The sequence below is a fragment of the Sinocyclocheilus anshuiensis genome, unplaced genomic scaffold, assembly GCF_001515605.1.
Source record: "Sinocyclocheilus anshuiensis isolate Anshui unplaced genomic scaffold, SAMN03320099.WGS_v1.1 scaffold1230, whole genome shotgun sequence".
In the NCBI taxonomy this organism is placed as follows: Eukaryota; Metazoa; Chordata; class Actinopteri; order Cypriniformes; family Cyprinidae; genus Sinocyclocheilus; species Sinocyclocheilus anshuiensis.
The window spans coordinates 474,732-492,286 of NW_015558637.1; the positions used below are offsets into that span (position 1 = coordinate 474,732).

The window sequence follows — 17,555 nt, forward strand, 5'->3', positions numbered from 1 at the left end:
TGAACAATGTCTAGAAACATGGTATTACAAGCACTTCCTGTATCTGTTTGCCTCTTTAAGAAGAATCGCTTTATGTATCCCCAAATTGTAAGTCGCTTTGGATAAAAGCGTCTGCAAAATGACTAAATGTAAATGTAAATGTAAATGAAGGAAATGGCTCTGATGCAATGGGGCTAGTAGTGAGGATAACAAATTTACAATTTACATACATAAAAAAACTGAATCCAGTGGAGGTTTTTGGAAAAGTGAGAGAATACAAATAAGATATACAAGAGTGCAAACACAATGCAAATGAATAGATGGCATTGAAGTATTTTCAACAAACGCTCGTTTATTCTTTTGCATGATGCCTTCTTTTGGGACTTCTTGGTTTTTGTGTGAACGTGTTTATCTCCAGGAGGCCAGGAACTTGGCTCAAACATATCCTCAAACTGTGCCGCCTACACTGCGGTTAACTCAACTTAACACATGCCTTGTTGACACGCACATGAATGGAGTTGAGTGGGTTTTGAGGCTCTCCAGAGTAATCACTTTCTACCTAAAATATTCATTACTGAAGAACAAAAAACAGTTAATCAAGTTTTAAACAATACTGGAACTTTTATAGAGAGTTGAAAAGCAGGTGAAGCTGCCAGTAGGGGATGCATTTTTCCATATTTCATGTTTCACACTGTAGAGGCTGAATAAGTTAATGTTACAAATACATCCTTCTGTATTTACGGTACTTACTTTATTATTTTCACACACTACAAAAACACCAAGATTTGCAAATTTACTGATATTCATGTTATTTGGCAAGAAAAAACACAAGGACACACTGGGATTAAGTCACTGTTTCCTAGTGTGACGTAACAAATTTATTTATAATTGTTAAAATAAATGTAGTCATTGGAAATCTATAAATTAGAAAGAAGTTACTGATATACAACTTGATATAACAACATAAACAAACAAAAAAACGCTCATAGTTGTTATCATGAAATGAGATACACAAGCCTGGGGACACAGGAAAAATGGTGATATATCTGGTGGTTTCAAATGCTGTAAATGTTTCAAATAAAAAAATTCAGCTTCAATATTCTTAAAATTTAAATGTGGGTTATTTATGTTTAAAACAGCTTTGAATTTGAAATAGATATTGTAACATTTTTACAACATGTTAAGGCAAGACTAAGGACACAAAAGGCACTGACTACGAGGAATGACAGGTCAAAAAAAAAAAACCCGGCCAGACAGAGCTTCTCACAATGCTTAGAAAATGTCTTAGAAAGTGTCAGTTTCTTCCCACTGTGGTCCAATTGATCTCCATAAATTTGATACAAAACCAGTCTTAAAATGAGTTCCTTTATTTATCCCACAAAAATAAGTCAGGTACACTGGCATTAAACATATAATAAAGATGGTGTAATGTACAGACGCATGATCAATTTATTCTTTAAAATGTGAATTGCTTGTTTGTGTTTTCAGGCTAATGTTTTTTTTATTTTTTATTAATACTTATTGTGCACTTCTAAATCATTGTTCTTCCTTATACAGTCAAGATCAGAGCGTGCGCTTTTGTTTATGAGACATTCGCAAATACGGCAGACTTTTATTTTATTTGTGAAGTGTCGTAAATTTGGAGTGACGCGTTCCTTTACTGCATGGGCTCTCGCCTCACCGTCCGGGAGTAGTCGTGCATCCTTCAATAAATACGAATTTGAACTCCAGTAAAGGTAGGTTTAGCTTGAAATGATCTCAGATAGTGTATTATAACAGTCAAGAACAAACGCGAAAAGCTGAAGCTCGCGGGAAATCCCTTAGTTAGTTATCGTGTAATGAGAGGAGCTGATTTTACGCGCTCAATCCTTCCGCGCTGTTGTCTATCAGTCAGACTCCATTGTCGACACAGTGTCAGCGACTTTCGTAGAGTAACAACCTATGCCTTTTACAAATGTCAAAATTGTCAAATGGCGACGGAAGGGTTCTTGTGTGTGAGTTATTTAGCGGTGAGACTTCATCATGGCCGCTCGTAAAATCTTTGTCGTAGAAATTCTACTGCACAGTGGCCACACTGATAATAGATGTGAGTATCCGCATTCTTGTTCATTCCAAGTGCTATTTTTCGCGACAAAACGTTCTAACGAATTTGCTCTTTATGTCGAATTAATTCAATAACATTCCTTTCGTACTGTATATCGATTATTCTTGTTTCGTCAGTCAAAGAATACTCACTGACCAATGAGAACAAAGCTTTAGGTCATGTGTCCGGAACCGGCATTACAGATAGACAAAATATGTATGTACAAAATAATCTGTATACAGATACGGTATGTACAAGAGAATGTGAATAAAAAGGAGTAGGATATCTGTAAAAAAAAAAAAAAAGTATAGGTATCGTGTTGGGTATTGCTTGCACGTTTTTTCCAATGATAAAAGCCATGTTGTGACTATGATTGTTATTTAAATACCTGCTTGCCTAGCACCACATTTACATAGTTGTGTTTTTATTATTATTACAGTTCTGCTTTTATTATTGCTAACATTAGGTCATATTGTCCATCCATTGTGTATCATTATACTGTGTCAATATATGTTATGCTTTCATACAATTCTTTGACTTGCATTATTCAATTTTTGCTCTCAATTCACTGCTTATGTTAGTAATGTTTAGTCTGAAGCCAGTGCTCAAATATAAGGGACAGAAGGCAGAATAGAAGTATATACCATAAAATATAATATATAGAAATGGTGCCTTATGTTATACTGCTAATTATGTACATCTTTTTAAAGGCAATGGCAAAGTTCCATGCACCTGTGATCCAGGACAACCCATCAGGATGGGGTCCTTGTGCTGTTCCTGAGAAGTTTAAAGACATGCCCTATCAGCCTTTCAGTAAGGGAGACCGACTGGGAAAGGTCAATTCTCTTTAATATTCCCTGGCCAATCTATTACGTTGTTAGACTCTGAAAGGTGGACGATCATAATTGTTTTTTTGTTTTTTTTTCCCCCAAAAAAGTTAATTGCAATTATTTTTGTACACAGGTAGCAGACTGGACTGGTGCAACATACCAGGATAAGAGATACACAAGTGAGTGTTTGTTTGCACATTTATTTTTATTCGCATTCGCCCAACAGCAGTTGCTATATATGTGAGCGAAATGTCCTTCCTTTTTTGCTATAGTCAGTTGTAAGTCATAATCATAAATGGTTGTTCTCTGTTCTGTTTAGATAAATACTCATCTCAGTTTGGAGGAGGCAGTCAGTATGCTTATTTCCATGAGGAGGATGAGACCAGCTTCCAGTTGGTAGACACTGCCAAGACTCAGAAGACCGCCTATCAGAGGAACCGTATGCGGTTTGCTCAGGTAGGTTTCTGAACATTTACATTCTTGCTCTCTTACTCCAACTTCTCTTCTAACCTCCACTGTTCTCTCATTTCTAAGTCTCCCATCATATTCTGTGCTTCTGTTCTACAGAGGAATCTTCGGAGAGATAAAGATCGCAGGACCCTTACTCAGTTCAACATGCAGACCTTGCCTAAGAGTGCCAAGCAGAAGGAAAGGTGAGTTCTGCTTAACCAGTGGGGAGTGGGGGGTGACCTGTCAACACACACTTACCCTCATTTTTCTCTGAATAGGGACCGTATGCGCTTGCAGAAGAAATTCCAGAAGCAATTTGGAGTTCGGCAAAAGTGGGATCAGAAGTCGCAGGTATGAAATTCATCCGTTTCATCTCTTTTCATATTTTCTTTGATCTCCAGCACGACAGCATTTCACCTCCACTTTCATTTTCTTATTTCAGTTTTAATTTTTTGCACACTGTTACCACTGTTGCTACCAATCATGTTTTACCATCGTCTTTTTTCAGCATTTGACTTTTCTTTCATCCCTCAGTGAAATTTCATTGTTTGCAGTACCAATTCTGATACTGCGTATACGTTTTTTTTTTTTGTTTTGTTTTTAATATGAGTTAATATAGCATAAAGCCTTTAAATGTTTCTCCATTAAATAGTCATTTTGACAAGTTTGTCGTCAGATATTTTGTAAGGAGATTTTGACTTTTTCTCATGTCCTTTTACATTTACTGACTGTTTACATAAATACTTCATTAAGATTCTGTATTCTCCATAAGAGACTATATAATCCATTATCATTGCTATGGTGGTTATGCTCATATGACGTTGTAGTTCTGCATCCTCACAAACTTTTATCATTTTCTTGTGTTTTGAAGCCTTGTACTTAAAAAAACAAGCAATTTTAAATAGTTGAAGCTCAATAAGCAATGAAAAATAATTTCTTTCCCATGCACAAGGATGCTGGTCACACAACGTTTGAGTTCTGAATTGAGTTATTTTTCATAGCTTATTGTGCTTTAAAATATGTCAAAATTGCTGTCTTTGCATGCATTTAAACACAGTTGGTTATGTCTTAAGTGAATCTGAACAGTTGGGCGTAAATCAGATGTGTGTCAGTCAGTATATTAGAGCTGTGCATTAGGTCTTAAAGTGACAGAATAATATTAATCTAACCAAAGACTTTTGTAGATTTAATAAAGATTAATCTATATTTAATTCATATAATGAAGACTATTCTGTTTTGTTTTAAATTTGATTTTATTTATGAAGTGTTTAATATTTCTGATAGCTAGACTTACCTGAAAATTGTAAAGTACTGTTTCATTCGTATCTTTGTTCTATTGCTCATAATTAGTTTCTGTTGGTACAGTTTGTGTTCTTATTTTATTACTGTCTATTTGTCTTCAATAAGCTTGAACTTTAAATTTGCTTTAGTTAGACTAGCATTCGTTTTTGCTGTGATGTTTTTGCACCCATTTACAAGTCAAATTATGAAATTAATAAGAAATTTTAGATGTAACAACTTAGTTCAAGCAAAAATAACTATATTGTGATATTGTTATTGTGAAATAAAATGACTCCTTTTGTGATATAAGTTTTTGGTCATATTGCCCACCCCTGGTTTCAGTATTGAGTTTCAGTATTAGCTGTGTACAAAACTCGGTGCTTTTCACTTTCCTGCTCCTTCATTGTCTAAATATCATTCTACATTCATTCGGACTCTTCTCCCGTGACCTCAGGCCCAGCTGAAGCCCAGGGACTCCTCTGTGGAGGTGCGCAGTGACTGGGAGGTGAAGGAGGAGATGGACTTCCCCAGGCTCATGAAAATGAGATACATGGATGTTCTGTATTCTCCATAAGAGACTATATAATCCGTTATCATTGCTATGGTGGTTATGGTCATATGACGTTGTAGTTCTGCATCCTCACAAACTTTTATCATTTTCTTGTGTTTTTAAGCCTTGTACTTAAAAAAACAAGCAATTTTAAATAGTTGAAGCTCAATAAGCAATGAAAAATAATTTCTTTCCCATGCACAAGGATGCTGGTCACACAACGTTTGAGTTCTGAATTGAGTTATTTTTCATAGCTTATTGTGCTTTAAAATATGTCAAAATTGCTGTCTTTGCATGCATTTAAACACAGTTGGTTATGTCTTAAGTGAATCTGAACAGTTGGGCGTAAATCAGATGTGTGTCAGTCAGTATATTAGAGCTGTGCATTAGGTCTTAAAGTGACAGAATAATATTAATCTAACCAAAGACTTTTGTAGATTTAATAAAGATTAATCTATATTTAATTCATATAATGAAGACTATTCTGTTTTGTTTTAAATTTGATTTTATTTATGAAGTGTTTAATATTTCTGATAGCTAGACTTACCTGAAAATTGTAAAGTACTGTTTCATTCGTATCTTTGTTCTATTGCTCATAATTAGTTTCTGTTGGTACAGTTTGTGTTCTTATTTTATTACTGTCTATTTGTCTTCAATAAGCTTGAACTTTAAATTTGCTTTAGTTAGACTAGCATTCGTTTTTGCTGTGATGTTTTTGCACCCATTTACAAGTCAAATTATGAAATTAATAAGAAATTTTAGATGTAACAACTTAGTTCAAGCAAAAATAACTATATTGTGATATTGTTATTGTGAAATAAAATGACTCCTTTTGTGATATAAGTTTTTGGTCATATTGCCCACCCCTGGTTTCAGTATTGAGTTTCAGTATTAGCTGTGTACAAAACTCGGTGCTTTTCACTTTCCTGCTCCTTCATTGTCTAAATATCATTCTACATTCATTCGGACTCTTCTCCCGTGACCTCAGGCCCAGCTGAAGCCCAGGGACTCCTCTGTGGAGGTGCGCAGTGACTGGGAGGTGAAGGAGGAGATGGACTTCCCCAGGCTCATGAAAATGAGATACATGGATGTGGCCGACCCGCTTGACATGTAAGCACTCGGACGTTACTGATGTCACTGACAGATCATTTCGTACGAGTTGCTCTTGAGGGAGTCCTTGATTGAGTTTCTTTTTCTCAGTGAGTGCTGTGGAGCTCTTGAGCACTACGACAAGGCTTTTGATCGCATCACCACACGCAACGAAAAACCACTCAAGAGCATCAAGCGGATCTTCCACACCGTTACCACCACTGATGACCCTGTGATCCGCAAGGTACTCCAAAGCACACTCACACGCGGCCACTTCAATTGTCATTGCTGCTTGTGCCTGACAATCTCATAGATGTCTTTTTTTCTAATATAAATGGCAATGCTAATTTATTTTGTTCTGAAAATAACATCCACAGTTGGCAAAAACCCAGGGCAATGTGTTTGCCACTGATGCCATCCTGGCAACTCTGATGTGCTGCACACGCTCAGTCAACTCCTGGGATATCATCGTTCAGCGTGTGGGCAACAAGCTCTTTTTTGACAAGAGAGACAACTCTGATTTTGGTAAGCATGTGCTTCAGATGAGTGTGCCTTATTTTGATGCATGTCAAAGGCTGTAGAGTCTTATGCTGGCCATATTCTGATTTAACTCAAGGGCGCTTGCATTTTCTATTGCGTTGATATGAAGGGCTCAAAAAGGATTGCCCAGGGTCAGTGTGAAGGGGGTCGCACACCAGACAAGAAGCAGTTTCACATCGTGCCACATCTTTAAAACACATTGTTTTCTATGTGTACGCACATTGGTGTGCACCATTCATTGTCAACAACTCAGGCTTTTCAGGCTCAGGCTGTTCAAAATCCTGCCGTGCCACTCACATAGTTTTCCATTGAATTACATTATATTTATCCCAAATTGTTGTTAATGTACATAATGAATTCACCCAAGTCTGGAAGATTGTCTATTGTGCATCTTTCAGCAACATTTCTGTATATTTGTGGCTTGAATAAAGTCTATATGGTTCATATAGAGAACTATAATAATATAGATCATACTTTCTCTTACCGTTCGTTCTGTTTTTTCAAACACCGAACTTCAAACTCATTGACAGCACTTTGTTCATTCTTGAAATTAATTTAGATTAGATTTACTGTTTTGGGCTGCATTTATTTACATTAATTTAATATTTATGCATTATTAGTTTTTGAAAACTCTTTTTGCAAATTCTGCAGATTTAAATATGCCACCAAAGTAAAGGTATCAAGCTGGTTATTATAGATGAGGTTTTGCCAAAATTGCAAGTTTTTTTTTTTTTATATTCTTGGCACTTGCAATTATTAAAGATACTAAATGTAAGAATCAATCAATCAATACAACTCTCAATATAACTGTCATGGTGTCACATTAATCTGCAATGAAAGCTGGAAATTATAGAACTTTTATATAGACTTATTTCATTTTTATTTATTTAAAAAGTATTACATTAACTCTAACCGTTAACATTTAATGAAAAACATATTTATCTCTGACGTCAAAATGTTGAAAAATCAAATGTTAGAAATTTAATTTTAGCAACATTTATGCCGGAGATAAAAATTATTTTATTTTATTTTTTTATTTTTTTTTGGTTGAATCATTGAAAACTAATGTGATTACTGGTAAAAAAAAAAATCCTTACTGTCAAGCCCTGATAATCCAATTATTTATGTTTTTGCTGCATAAAGTAGTATCTGTGCAGTTTTAAAGCTTAAACCTTTTCTCCCTTGTAGACCTGCTTACTGTGAGTGAGACTGCGAATGAGCCTCCTCAGGACGAGGGCAGTTCCCTCAACTCCCCCCGAAACCTGGCCATGGAGGCCACCTACATCAATCACAACTTCAGCCAGCAGTGTCTCAGAACGGTATGCCTGTGTTTCTCCACAGAAAACCGGCCATTAACACAATACATGAACATCCATATTCTATTTCAGACAAAGACATTTGTGTCAATGTTTTTTGTTGCTTTGGTGTCAGGGAGGAGAGAGGTACAAGTTCCCCAATCCTAACCCATTTGTTGAGGAGACGGAGAAAAGTGAGGTGGCGTCTGTTGCCTACAGGTTTGTGCTGAGCTCTGCTAGCTATACATATATATTTTATAATGTATATAGAATTTTTTTTTTTTGCACAATTTACCATAAAATTTATTCACAGGCTGAAAAAAATCTTTCTTTTTCCATTTCCTTATCTATTTTTTGCCTTTTCTCTTTTCATGTTTTCTTTTCTTTTTGTTTCCATATGTGGCCTTAAATCAGATTTGACTTTCATTTTGTTACAGAATATACATGGTGTTTGAGCCTAAAAATTTTATATATTTGAGTGCTGTTTGAACAGCCTAAGAATGATGATATATTATAAGGGATTACCAATTGCTAAGAAAGTATATAAATTCAAAGTAGTGACCTTACCTGACTGATTCTCAGGTACCGGAGGTGGAAGCTGGGGGATGACATTGACCTCATTGTGCGCTGTGAGCATGATGGAGTGATGACTGGCGCAAACGGAGAAGTCTCTTTCATCAATGTCAAGACCCTGAACGAGTGGGACTCCCGAGTAAGACACAGAAAGAGAGCTGGATAATTGTATTTGACCGTTTCAGAGATACAGGTGATATAATTCTGTGCTCTCGACAGCACTGCAATGGAGTGGACTGGAGACAGAAACTGGATTCCCAGAGAGGAGCGGTTCTGGCCACAGAGCTGAAGAACAACAGTTACAGATTGGCCCGTTGGACCTGCTGTGCTATTCTCGCGGGATCCGAGTACCTCAAATTAGGGTGAGTACCATAGAACCGTTTCTGTGATGTTGATTTTTCAATCTGATTTCTCACTGCACCTCCTTCTCTCTTTAGGTACGTCTCCCGTTATCATGTCAAGGACTCATCTAGGCATGTCGTCTTGGGCACACAGCAGTTCAAGCCCAACGAGTTTGCCAGCCAAATTAACCTGAGCATGGAGAACGCCTGGGGCATCCTGCGCTGTGTGATTGACATCTGTTGCAAGCTGGAGGAGGGAAAATACCTCATCCTCAAAGACCCTAATAAGGCAAGGAGGAAGCTGTGCTGGGTTTCTAGTCTATTGCACTGCAGAATTGAGATTTGATATACTGCAGCAAAGAAGGAATCTCCAAATCTACTTGGAGTAGTTTTGTCTTATTTGTATATAAAAACCCATCTAAGCATTCTTTATTATGAGCAAATAATAAAGTAGAAATGTAGTAAAATAAAGTTCTTGAGTAGAAATGAAATACACTGTTTAACACACCTGCGTGGTATCGGTGGTGTTAATTTTAGCTGCAATACTGTGCCAGTAGGAATCACCTTGGCAAGTATTTTTCTGCAATCAACATTATAATTAATGCATAACTCTTGTTTTTGTTTTTTTTGTGTCCCTAACAGCAAGTAATTAGGGTGTATAGCCTGCCTGATGGAACCTTCAGCTCAGATGAAGAGGAGGATGAGGATGAGGAAGAAGATGAAGAGGGTAAGGATAACATTGTTTCTCACTTTGTCTTTTTCTATACTATTTTGTTTTTATCTGGTTACGTCTGTTTCTGATGCATTTTTAATTTCTCCCAACAGATGAAGACAATTAAGGCATCATTAACTACCACAGCTGCTGGCATTGTGTTTCAATGCTGTCAGAGCTGAATAAAGATATTTGATTATTTACTGTGGTGCTGTCTCTGACTGTCTTTCCTATTTTAATCATTATAGATTAGGTTCTGGAGTTTAAGGGCAATATAGATGGCCCTTCATTTAAGAACTCGTGCTGATAAATATTGCTATTTAATCTTAATTGTTAAAACATTGTGTTAGAAATGCCAAGACCATGGGTTTGATTCCCAGGGAACAAACATGCTGATGAAATGTATAACCTTGAAGTGTCTATGAAATTAAATGAATGGTCTGACATTGAGTTCTCACCAAGGCTGCATTTATTTGATCAAACAGCACAAACGGTAACATTTTCAAATATTACAATTTAAAATAGCTACTTTTCTATTTGAATATATTTTAAAATGCAATACATTCCTGATGACAAAGCTGAATTTTCAGCAGTCATTACTCAAGTCTTCAGTGTCACATGACCCTTCAGATATTCTAATATGCTGATTTGGTGCTCAATAAACATTACTTATCAGTATTGAAAGTAGTTGTGCTGCTTAAATCTGCCAACAAAAAAAACAATGCAATGTAGTACAATAATGATTGAGAGAAGTACAAATTAACATAAGCCTGATGTATTTTTCAAAAAAAAAAAAAAAGGATAATCAAGTAGCCTAAGTTGCTTAGGTCCAGTAAATGTTGAAATATTACTAACAGTACAGAAGCTATTACTTTTACTTCATAAAATCTCTAGAAAAAAGAAAAAAGCCTTTTACTTTCTAAAAATGTATAATCAGATGATAGAAGGCATGTATGTAGTAGATTGTGTATAACCATTGTTTAGCAAAGTTTTGACTATATTCATTATTTATTTTGGAAATCAAGATACATCATGTAGGATTATTTTATGACTAGAAAGTTCAATAGAACAGCATTTACTATCACTTTATATCAGGCGTCGTCAACTCTGGACCTTGTGATCCACTTTTTAACTCCAACCTGGATTAAACACCTACCTAAAACGTTGTAGTAATCATGAATACCTTGATTAGTTTGGTCAGGTGTGTTTGATTAGGGCTGGAGCTAAACTCTGCAGTAGTGTTGTCACAGTACCAAAATTTCACTATTCGGTACCAATACCAGTGAAAATCCACGGTTCTCAGTACCAAATTCGGTACCAAAGCAAAACACAAAAACATGCTAATTGAACAACATTTTTATTAATAACATTAAACAAAAATTAAATGTACAAAACCAATGCCATTCTTTATACTTATTTAAAATTGTTTCAAGTTTTTCCACAAGTAATAAAACTGAAAAAAGTAAACAAGTTTCACCCAAAAGTTTAGTCATAGTTCTGCTGCCACTGAAAAACATCTGTAAACTGTTGTCTGTTTTAGGGTTTGCTGGTGTGTTTCAGGATCTTCCTCAGTCTGCAGATGTAAAAGGAAAATATAATATACTTCAGTAAAGCCACAACAAAACCTGCCCAATAGCGTTTCGAGGGGTCCCCCGGTAAAAAATCGCGTTCAGATGATAAAATACGCATGTTTTGGCGGGGTTTCCCTGGTATAAATTCGCATTCCAGGGGATATATATCACGTTAGTGGGGACGTCTTTCAACCCGCGGCAACAGTGTTAAAGCAGCCCAATTCTGCGGGAAAACCGCGGACTTGGCAACACTGGAAGAGGATAGCTTTCTGATAGCGCATCAAGAACCGGGTTTACGGCGTACTCGGTACCACCGGTACTTAAAAAAAACCTGGTACCGTAACGTTTTCATTTTTTTAGTACCGACTTGGTACCGAGATACCGGGTCTTTTTACAACACTACTCTGCAGGAAAGCGGTCTCGAGGTCCAGAGTTGAGGACCCCTGCTTTAAATCAATTTAATGCATCCTTGGTGAATAAAAGTATTAATTTCTTAAAATTAATAAATAAATAAAAAAAACTTTGGGATTCATAGCCAATGGGGCTCTTCTTCAGAAACGATCATTTATTTGGAAGTTTTTAACATTACCAGTAAACAGTGTTTAAGGTCCAATGGCAAAACATGCTGGTTCTTTTGTTTTGTGAATAGTTTCAGTTTGTTTTGGTGTCTAAGTCCCAGATGAAGTGCAGTGGTACGTTTTTCATTCTTTCTTTGAAGATCTGGTCAAACATCTCATTTTGTGCCACAGTGAATGTGTTCTTCCAATCTCCTACTGTGCCTGCAACATCAGACCAATTATAACAACCGAGTAAGTGAAGGATTAATTTTATCTACTTTCCAAGATTATAATCTTTGAACATTGACCTTTGCGCATGAATTGGGGCTTAAGCAGTCGATCACCAGGAATGAATTCATAGTTTGCTCTCGGGTCCTTCTTCATGTTTTTAAAAGTGGCCTTCTCCACGATATGTGCGATAGCAGCGTCATCCAGATTTTTCTCCAAGAACTTGCAGATTTTCTCCACCGCTGTCCTGAGATCCTGAATGTGGTGCCAAATTCATCAGTGTAAGGAAGGTATAAAAATACATCTTTAATATTTAGCATCCTGCAAATTGTTTTGACATATCTTGAGGCTGTGATTACTCACCATGACCATGTCCTCATATGACAGGAAAAGGATGCTGTACTGGTCTCTTTTACTGTACCACTCTCGGACATGATCAAACCAAGATGAACCGCCAACTAAAACATGAGGTATGAACTGATCATTGTTTAAAGTGACACCTACTGTACAAAAACAATTCGTCCTGAATTTGGTGTTTACATTTAACAGGTTAAAAATATTCGAATGTGCTGTATTGCTTACCATTTCCTGCTAGATACTGCTGCAGAAAGTCTTCAAAGTGCTTGGGTGTCTCAAGCTTGGCCCAGACGAGGCTAAAGTGATAATATGACACTGCATTGTCTTTTGGATTTCTAAGCACATACACGACCTGCTATTTAAAAGACATGAAGAGCATTGAGGATTAGACCAAACAAAATTTGATCTAAAATTTGATTTTAGAACCAAACAAGTGGCTGATATAGAATTTGCTCTCACTAAATAATACTTATTGTAGTTATTTATTTTACTTTTTGCATAAGAGACTGCCTAAATACTTAACTTTCCTCTTTTGTCCCTAAGGCCTGGTGGCATCAGTGTGGGTGTGAGATGGGTGGCAAATAACCGTGGAGACGGGCGCAAGGAATAGTCAGGTCGGCCTTCACGGTACTCTAACCAAGGCATCTTCTCAAGATTGTTGGGAAATTTTGTTTTGTCTGCAGCATCCTCACAAATTAAATTTATAATGTTCTGTGTCCATATTGTACCTGCAAAAATATGGTTCAGTATGTTACAACCAAAGAAAACACACACACACACACCGCACGCGCACGCACGCACGCACACACGCACACACACACGCACACACGCACACACACAGTGACTGGGACCAGTTGTCATGCCAGTTATTTTGTGGTATTTGCTATTGATACAGTATCTTAGTATTTATTAGATTTTGAGTCTCTAGTTAGTCTACTTTAGAACCATGTAGTGCCACCATTTGGATCGTGAGTCATAAAACATCCTTTACTGATGAACTAAAAAAATCTGTCTGCCTGTCTATCGTTTTTTTGGCCATAACGTTAACATGTGCCAATATAGACGAATGACTGTACCCTTAAGAGGTTTTTAAAGTAAAATGTGAAACTTCTGCTCTCTTGTCCTGTTAACAGAATCTGTAATCATGGCCCCTCCTTGATGAAACCCAGTATAATAAATTGATTTATGTAAAGAAAAACATTTTTAAACTGAAAGGTTGAAATATTTCTTAATCTTACCTGACTTGGGATACGTCACCAAAAAAACATCACTGTCACGAATCTCAAAATGCTGAAGAGAGTCAATGTACTCCCCGGTGGTTTCACCTTTTGCGAAAACATAGCCCTTATATTTAAATAAATAGTTGTTAAGACTTTCCATTATGCTGCACTTCTATCCACCAGCAATGTGGAGAAACCACAAGATGACCTTTGGAATCAGTGTGGAAGCATAATTTAGTGTGCAAAAAGTAACAGCCCAGGCTGGGTGTTAATAATTAATTATAATACAGAGTGATATAGAGTCCATGTCACATATTAGACTTTATTTAGCCTACTATATTATTATAACTAAAAAGGCATATTTACAAATCAGCACAGAATAACATGATCACTGTAGGGTAAAGTGTGACTATTTTATCATTCATAACTATTAATTGATTTGATAATAAAGCATATATAAATTCTTAAACAGTATAAAAGTTAGTAAGCAACAGGTGTGGTCTTCATAGTTTGTACTTTGGATATATGACAGTAAAAGTGGTTGTAAACACAGCCTGATCAGAACTGATACATGATTGCTCTGACAATATACTGAGAAAACAATATTTACATGAGAACGGATGAAATATGTACCAGTCAAATCGTTTCAGCTGTAACAGACAATCAAGTCAGAAAATAAAGAAAGTTTTGTAAGGAGAGCAGCAGATTTGACCAAGAAACACTGAACAGACTGGATCAGAATGGATGAGATAACAGAAGTATCCCACTGTCATGGTCAGTACACTCTTCTGGATACATTATTAAATGTACAAGTTACTGCAATAGTAATGAGTTAAACTGTGTTATTTGTCATTAGAGCATTGTAACCACAGATTTAAAAAAAATGGATTACAATGGTTTGTTCAATGTAGCTGGTTTTTGTAGTGCAAATTATGTGTTTGTGTAATTTAGAAAGTAGACTATAACTACCACAGATGTAGTTTAAAAATAAAATTCACTCACTTTCCTAACCAAAACTGTCAAGACTATTTAGCAAGAATCCAAATAACTGCTACAATACTATAGTTCGACTACTACAATCAGCGTACTTATTTCATTTTACAGAACTTGCTAATTTTACTACATTCTCTAAAGGGATTGTTCAGAGATTTTGATTACTGCTATTAAATTTTACCTAACGCTCTGATGTCAATAAGTAGTCATGGCAGTGAAATAAGGCCAAAGTTACATTCATCAGATGTTTGGTAATGTCAAATGAGGTAGACCTACAGTGTGTGATATTTGTAACACTTAATGAAAAAGACCTATACTAAACTTCAATCGATAAGGCATGCACCAAATAAAAATTTTATGACGCAATTAGTGCCTACAGACCAATCTGGTGTGTGCTTATTATACAGGTGCATCTCAATAAATTAGAATGTCGTGGAAAAGTTCATTTCAGATACTATTATCGAGGGAGCAATCATTTCAATAGCCAGCAGCTGATATTCAAACAGCCTTTTTATTGCTGTCTTTACTGCTACCAATTCAGACCAAACTACACAAAATTGTAACGTAACTTATGGTAAATGAAACTGCTCATATGGGAGGTGGTAGAAGATTATTTATGCTTACTGTTTTTTAAAATGGCTATGGTATTACATTTATTTCGGCTATCACCTTCCATGTTATGTACTGTACAGTCATTAAGATTTTCAACCTAAATTTAGCATTTCTGCATTTGAATTAAATATACAATTTTAAAACTAATTAACGATGCATATTTATCAGTGATATATTACTAAAGCAGGTAAGATTTCTGTATTACTACTACTAAACTGCATGTGTTTTAAATACACAACCAGGTTTATATATTTATCAATTAATCCAATTTGTTTCAATCTCATACATTAACTAACTAAATTTTGCTTGTTCCATAGCTATGTATTGTTCAAACACATTTTATTTAATTTTAAACACAAACAAATCTGTGCTCATTCTAAGCAATTTGAATAAATGCATTTTGAAAATGTGATTTAAATAAAATTGTTAATAAATTATGCCAGTATATTTTTTAGTGAATCTCACTTATGTATGACAGACAAATATGCATTAAGTAAGTTTATTCATGTTAAAACTTTGTAATTAAAATTTAAACATCTTAAATTTAGCCTTTTGTCATGTCTATCTTTTTATCCACAGAACAAGGCATTTGTCTTTCTGACTGTCCTAACCTGAGAATTGTCCTGGTTGGAGTGACAGAATCTGGGAAAAGTGCTGTTGGTAATGCCATTTTGGGCAAGAAAGCCTTTGACGAGGTTGGGATAAAGACCCGAATGAGTTTCCCATGTCAGGGTCTTGTGAGAGGACAACAGGTGCTGGTGGTTGACACCCCAGGTTGGGAATGGTTCAACATCAATGGCTCCTCTACATCAGTATGGTCAGTGAAGGAGATAATGAGAAGTATGAGTCTGTGCCAGCCTGGTGCCCATGCCCTGCTGCTGGTGGTGCCACTGTCATTCTCGTTCTCCCAGCGTGAGCGTCGTGCCGTGGAGGAGCATGTAGAGCTTTTTGGTCCAGAAGCCTGGAGTTATAGCTTGGTGCTCTTCACCATCTTAAACAGAAAGCAGTTACGTGGCTCCACCTTAAAGCAAGAAGTGGAGTTGAATATGGAGCTACACAGGCTAGTTGAGAAATGTGGAGGCCGTTTCCATGCTCTGTACAGCAATCCCAAAGCAGGCCAGGACCAGGTGGCCGGTCTTCTGGCTAAGATCAAGAAAATGATGGCTACCAATGGAGAGACTATGCTCTCCAGTGAGGTGGTGTTGGAACAGGCCAGAGAAACACAGAAAGAAGAGTTGAGAAGATTGGAGGAGGAGCAAAAGAGAGATGAGAAAATGCAAAAAGTGAGAGAGGCAATGAAGGCAAAGCAGTTAAGAAGGTCAAGAAGGAGAACGGACCAACAGACGTTGGACGGTAGGACAATATTCTTGTCCTTTAAGCTCAAGATATTAAACACTGGCCAAATATTTAAAGGATATTAATGTTATTGATTGTTTTGAAAAACATGAAAACAAATGTGGTTACAATTGTGTTAAAAGTACTGAATAAGTTGAGAGAGAATAAAACCACTTTGAAACAATCAAAATTTCAAGTCAAATGTGAAACTTGAAATTTTTTTTGTTGAAAAAATAACAAAATGGCAATATTAGTCAGAGTAGCGCCATATTTAATTCTTGACAGGAACGAGACTGACAAACGAGTGCGTTTAATGGATTGTAGGCCTACTGTTGTTTAACAACATACCGATTGTTCAGCTGATAAAACGTATTTTCCGGAAAAAACTCCATTAAACAGTTTTGAAAGTTGTGCTTTTAATGGTTTTGTCTCGTCGCTCCGTCTGGGACACTGCATCACAATATGGTAAGGGCAGTAACATTTCCGTCACACGCTTGAGGTATTCGGCCAATCACAATGCACTGGATAGCTGGCCAATCAGAGCACACCTCGCTTTTTCAGACCGATGAGCTTTGTAAAAATCTTCCTTTAAATTCAGTATGGCAATTACAATAGGTGATTCGACCCGTCCGATTTTCTTAACAGTTGTTCTTGTTTTCTACAGAAGAGGAACAGAAATACTCAGCTAGGTACAATAACAGCATTGACCAGCGTCTCAGTGGCAGAAGTAGCGTTCGTCAGAGCTGCAAACAACAGTGAACGATGGAAAGGAGTCAGGACCTCGCTAAAAACATCCACCACTGCAGCTTCCACAACTCACCACCAGAGGCCATCATAACTTCACATCTGTACCTGATCCAGTCACCAGAGTGTTCATCTGTGATTATCACAGCAACTTACAAATGAGGAACATGAATTTAACAGCACTTTTTAACTTGATTGATTGTTAATGATTTATA

At 36.5% G+C, this 17,555-nt stretch overlaps 3 protein-coding genes across 5 annotated transcripts; 2 read left to right on the forward strand and 1 right to left on the reverse strand.

The window, feature by feature from the left end:
* Positions 1 to 1,600: 1,600 nt before the first annotated feature.
* Positions 1,601 to 9,931, forward strand: LOC107680878 (eukaryotic translation initiation factor 3 subunit D-like). 2 transcript variants are annotated; one of them, XM_016476948.1, is made up of 17 exons: positions 1,601 to 1,715; positions 2,773 to 2,898; positions 3,026 to 3,071; positions 3,212 to 3,348; positions 3,460 to 3,545; positions 3,621 to 3,693; positions 5,078 to 5,173; positions 6,258 to 6,283; positions 6,374 to 6,506; positions 6,640 to 6,787; positions 7,991 to 8,121; positions 8,234 to 8,316; positions 8,680 to 8,809; positions 8,890 to 9,032; positions 9,108 to 9,300; positions 9,654 to 9,738; positions 9,837 to 9,931. In XM_016476948.1, exons 2-17 carry the CDS (start codon positions 2,776 to 2,778, stop codon positions 9,848 to 9,850), a joined length of 1,647 nt encoding a protein of 548 aa, XP_016332434.1. In that variant the 5' UTR covers positions 1,601 to 1,715; positions 2,773 to 2,775; the 3' UTR covers positions 9,851 to 9,931. The 2 variants fall into 2 exon arrangements, with proteins under 2 accessions (XP_016332434.1, XP_016332435.1); XM_016476949.1 differs by lacking the exon at positions 5,078 to 5,173 and having other exon boundaries at positions 6,162 to 6,283.
* A 1,913-nt stretch (positions 9,932 to 11,844) lies between these two features.
* On the reverse strand, positions 11,845 to 13,864 carry LOC107680844 (amine sulfotransferase-like). 2 transcript variants are annotated; one of them, XM_016476896.1, is made up of 6 exons: positions 13,675 to 13,864; positions 12,959 to 13,164; positions 12,662 to 12,788; positions 12,443 to 12,537; positions 12,160 to 12,334; positions 11,845 to 12,073 (listed from the first exon to the last, which is right to left on the reverse strand). In XM_016476896.1, the coding sequence occupies exons 1-6, from the start codon at positions 13,814 to 13,816 to the stop codon at positions 11,946 to 11,948; spliced, it is 873 nt and encodes a 290-aa protein (XP_016332382.1). In that variant the 5' UTR covers positions 13,817 to 13,864; the 3' UTR covers positions 11,845 to 11,945. The 2 variants fall into 2 exon arrangements, with proteins under 2 accessions (XP_016332382.1, XP_016332381.1); XM_016476895.1 differs by having other exon boundaries at positions 12,662 to 12,791.
* Positions 13,865 to 14,218: 354 nt separating this feature from the next.
* Positions 14,219 to 17,555, forward strand: LOC107680850 (GTPase IMAP family member 4-like). Its single transcript, XM_016476903.1, has 3 exons — positions 14,219 to 14,430; positions 15,841 to 16,614; positions 17,261 to 17,555. Exons 1-3 carry the CDS (start codon positions 14,397 to 14,399, stop codon positions 17,353 to 17,355), a joined length of 903 nt encoding a protein of 300 aa, XP_016332389.1. The 5' UTR covers positions 14,219 to 14,396; the 3' UTR covers positions 17,356 to 17,555.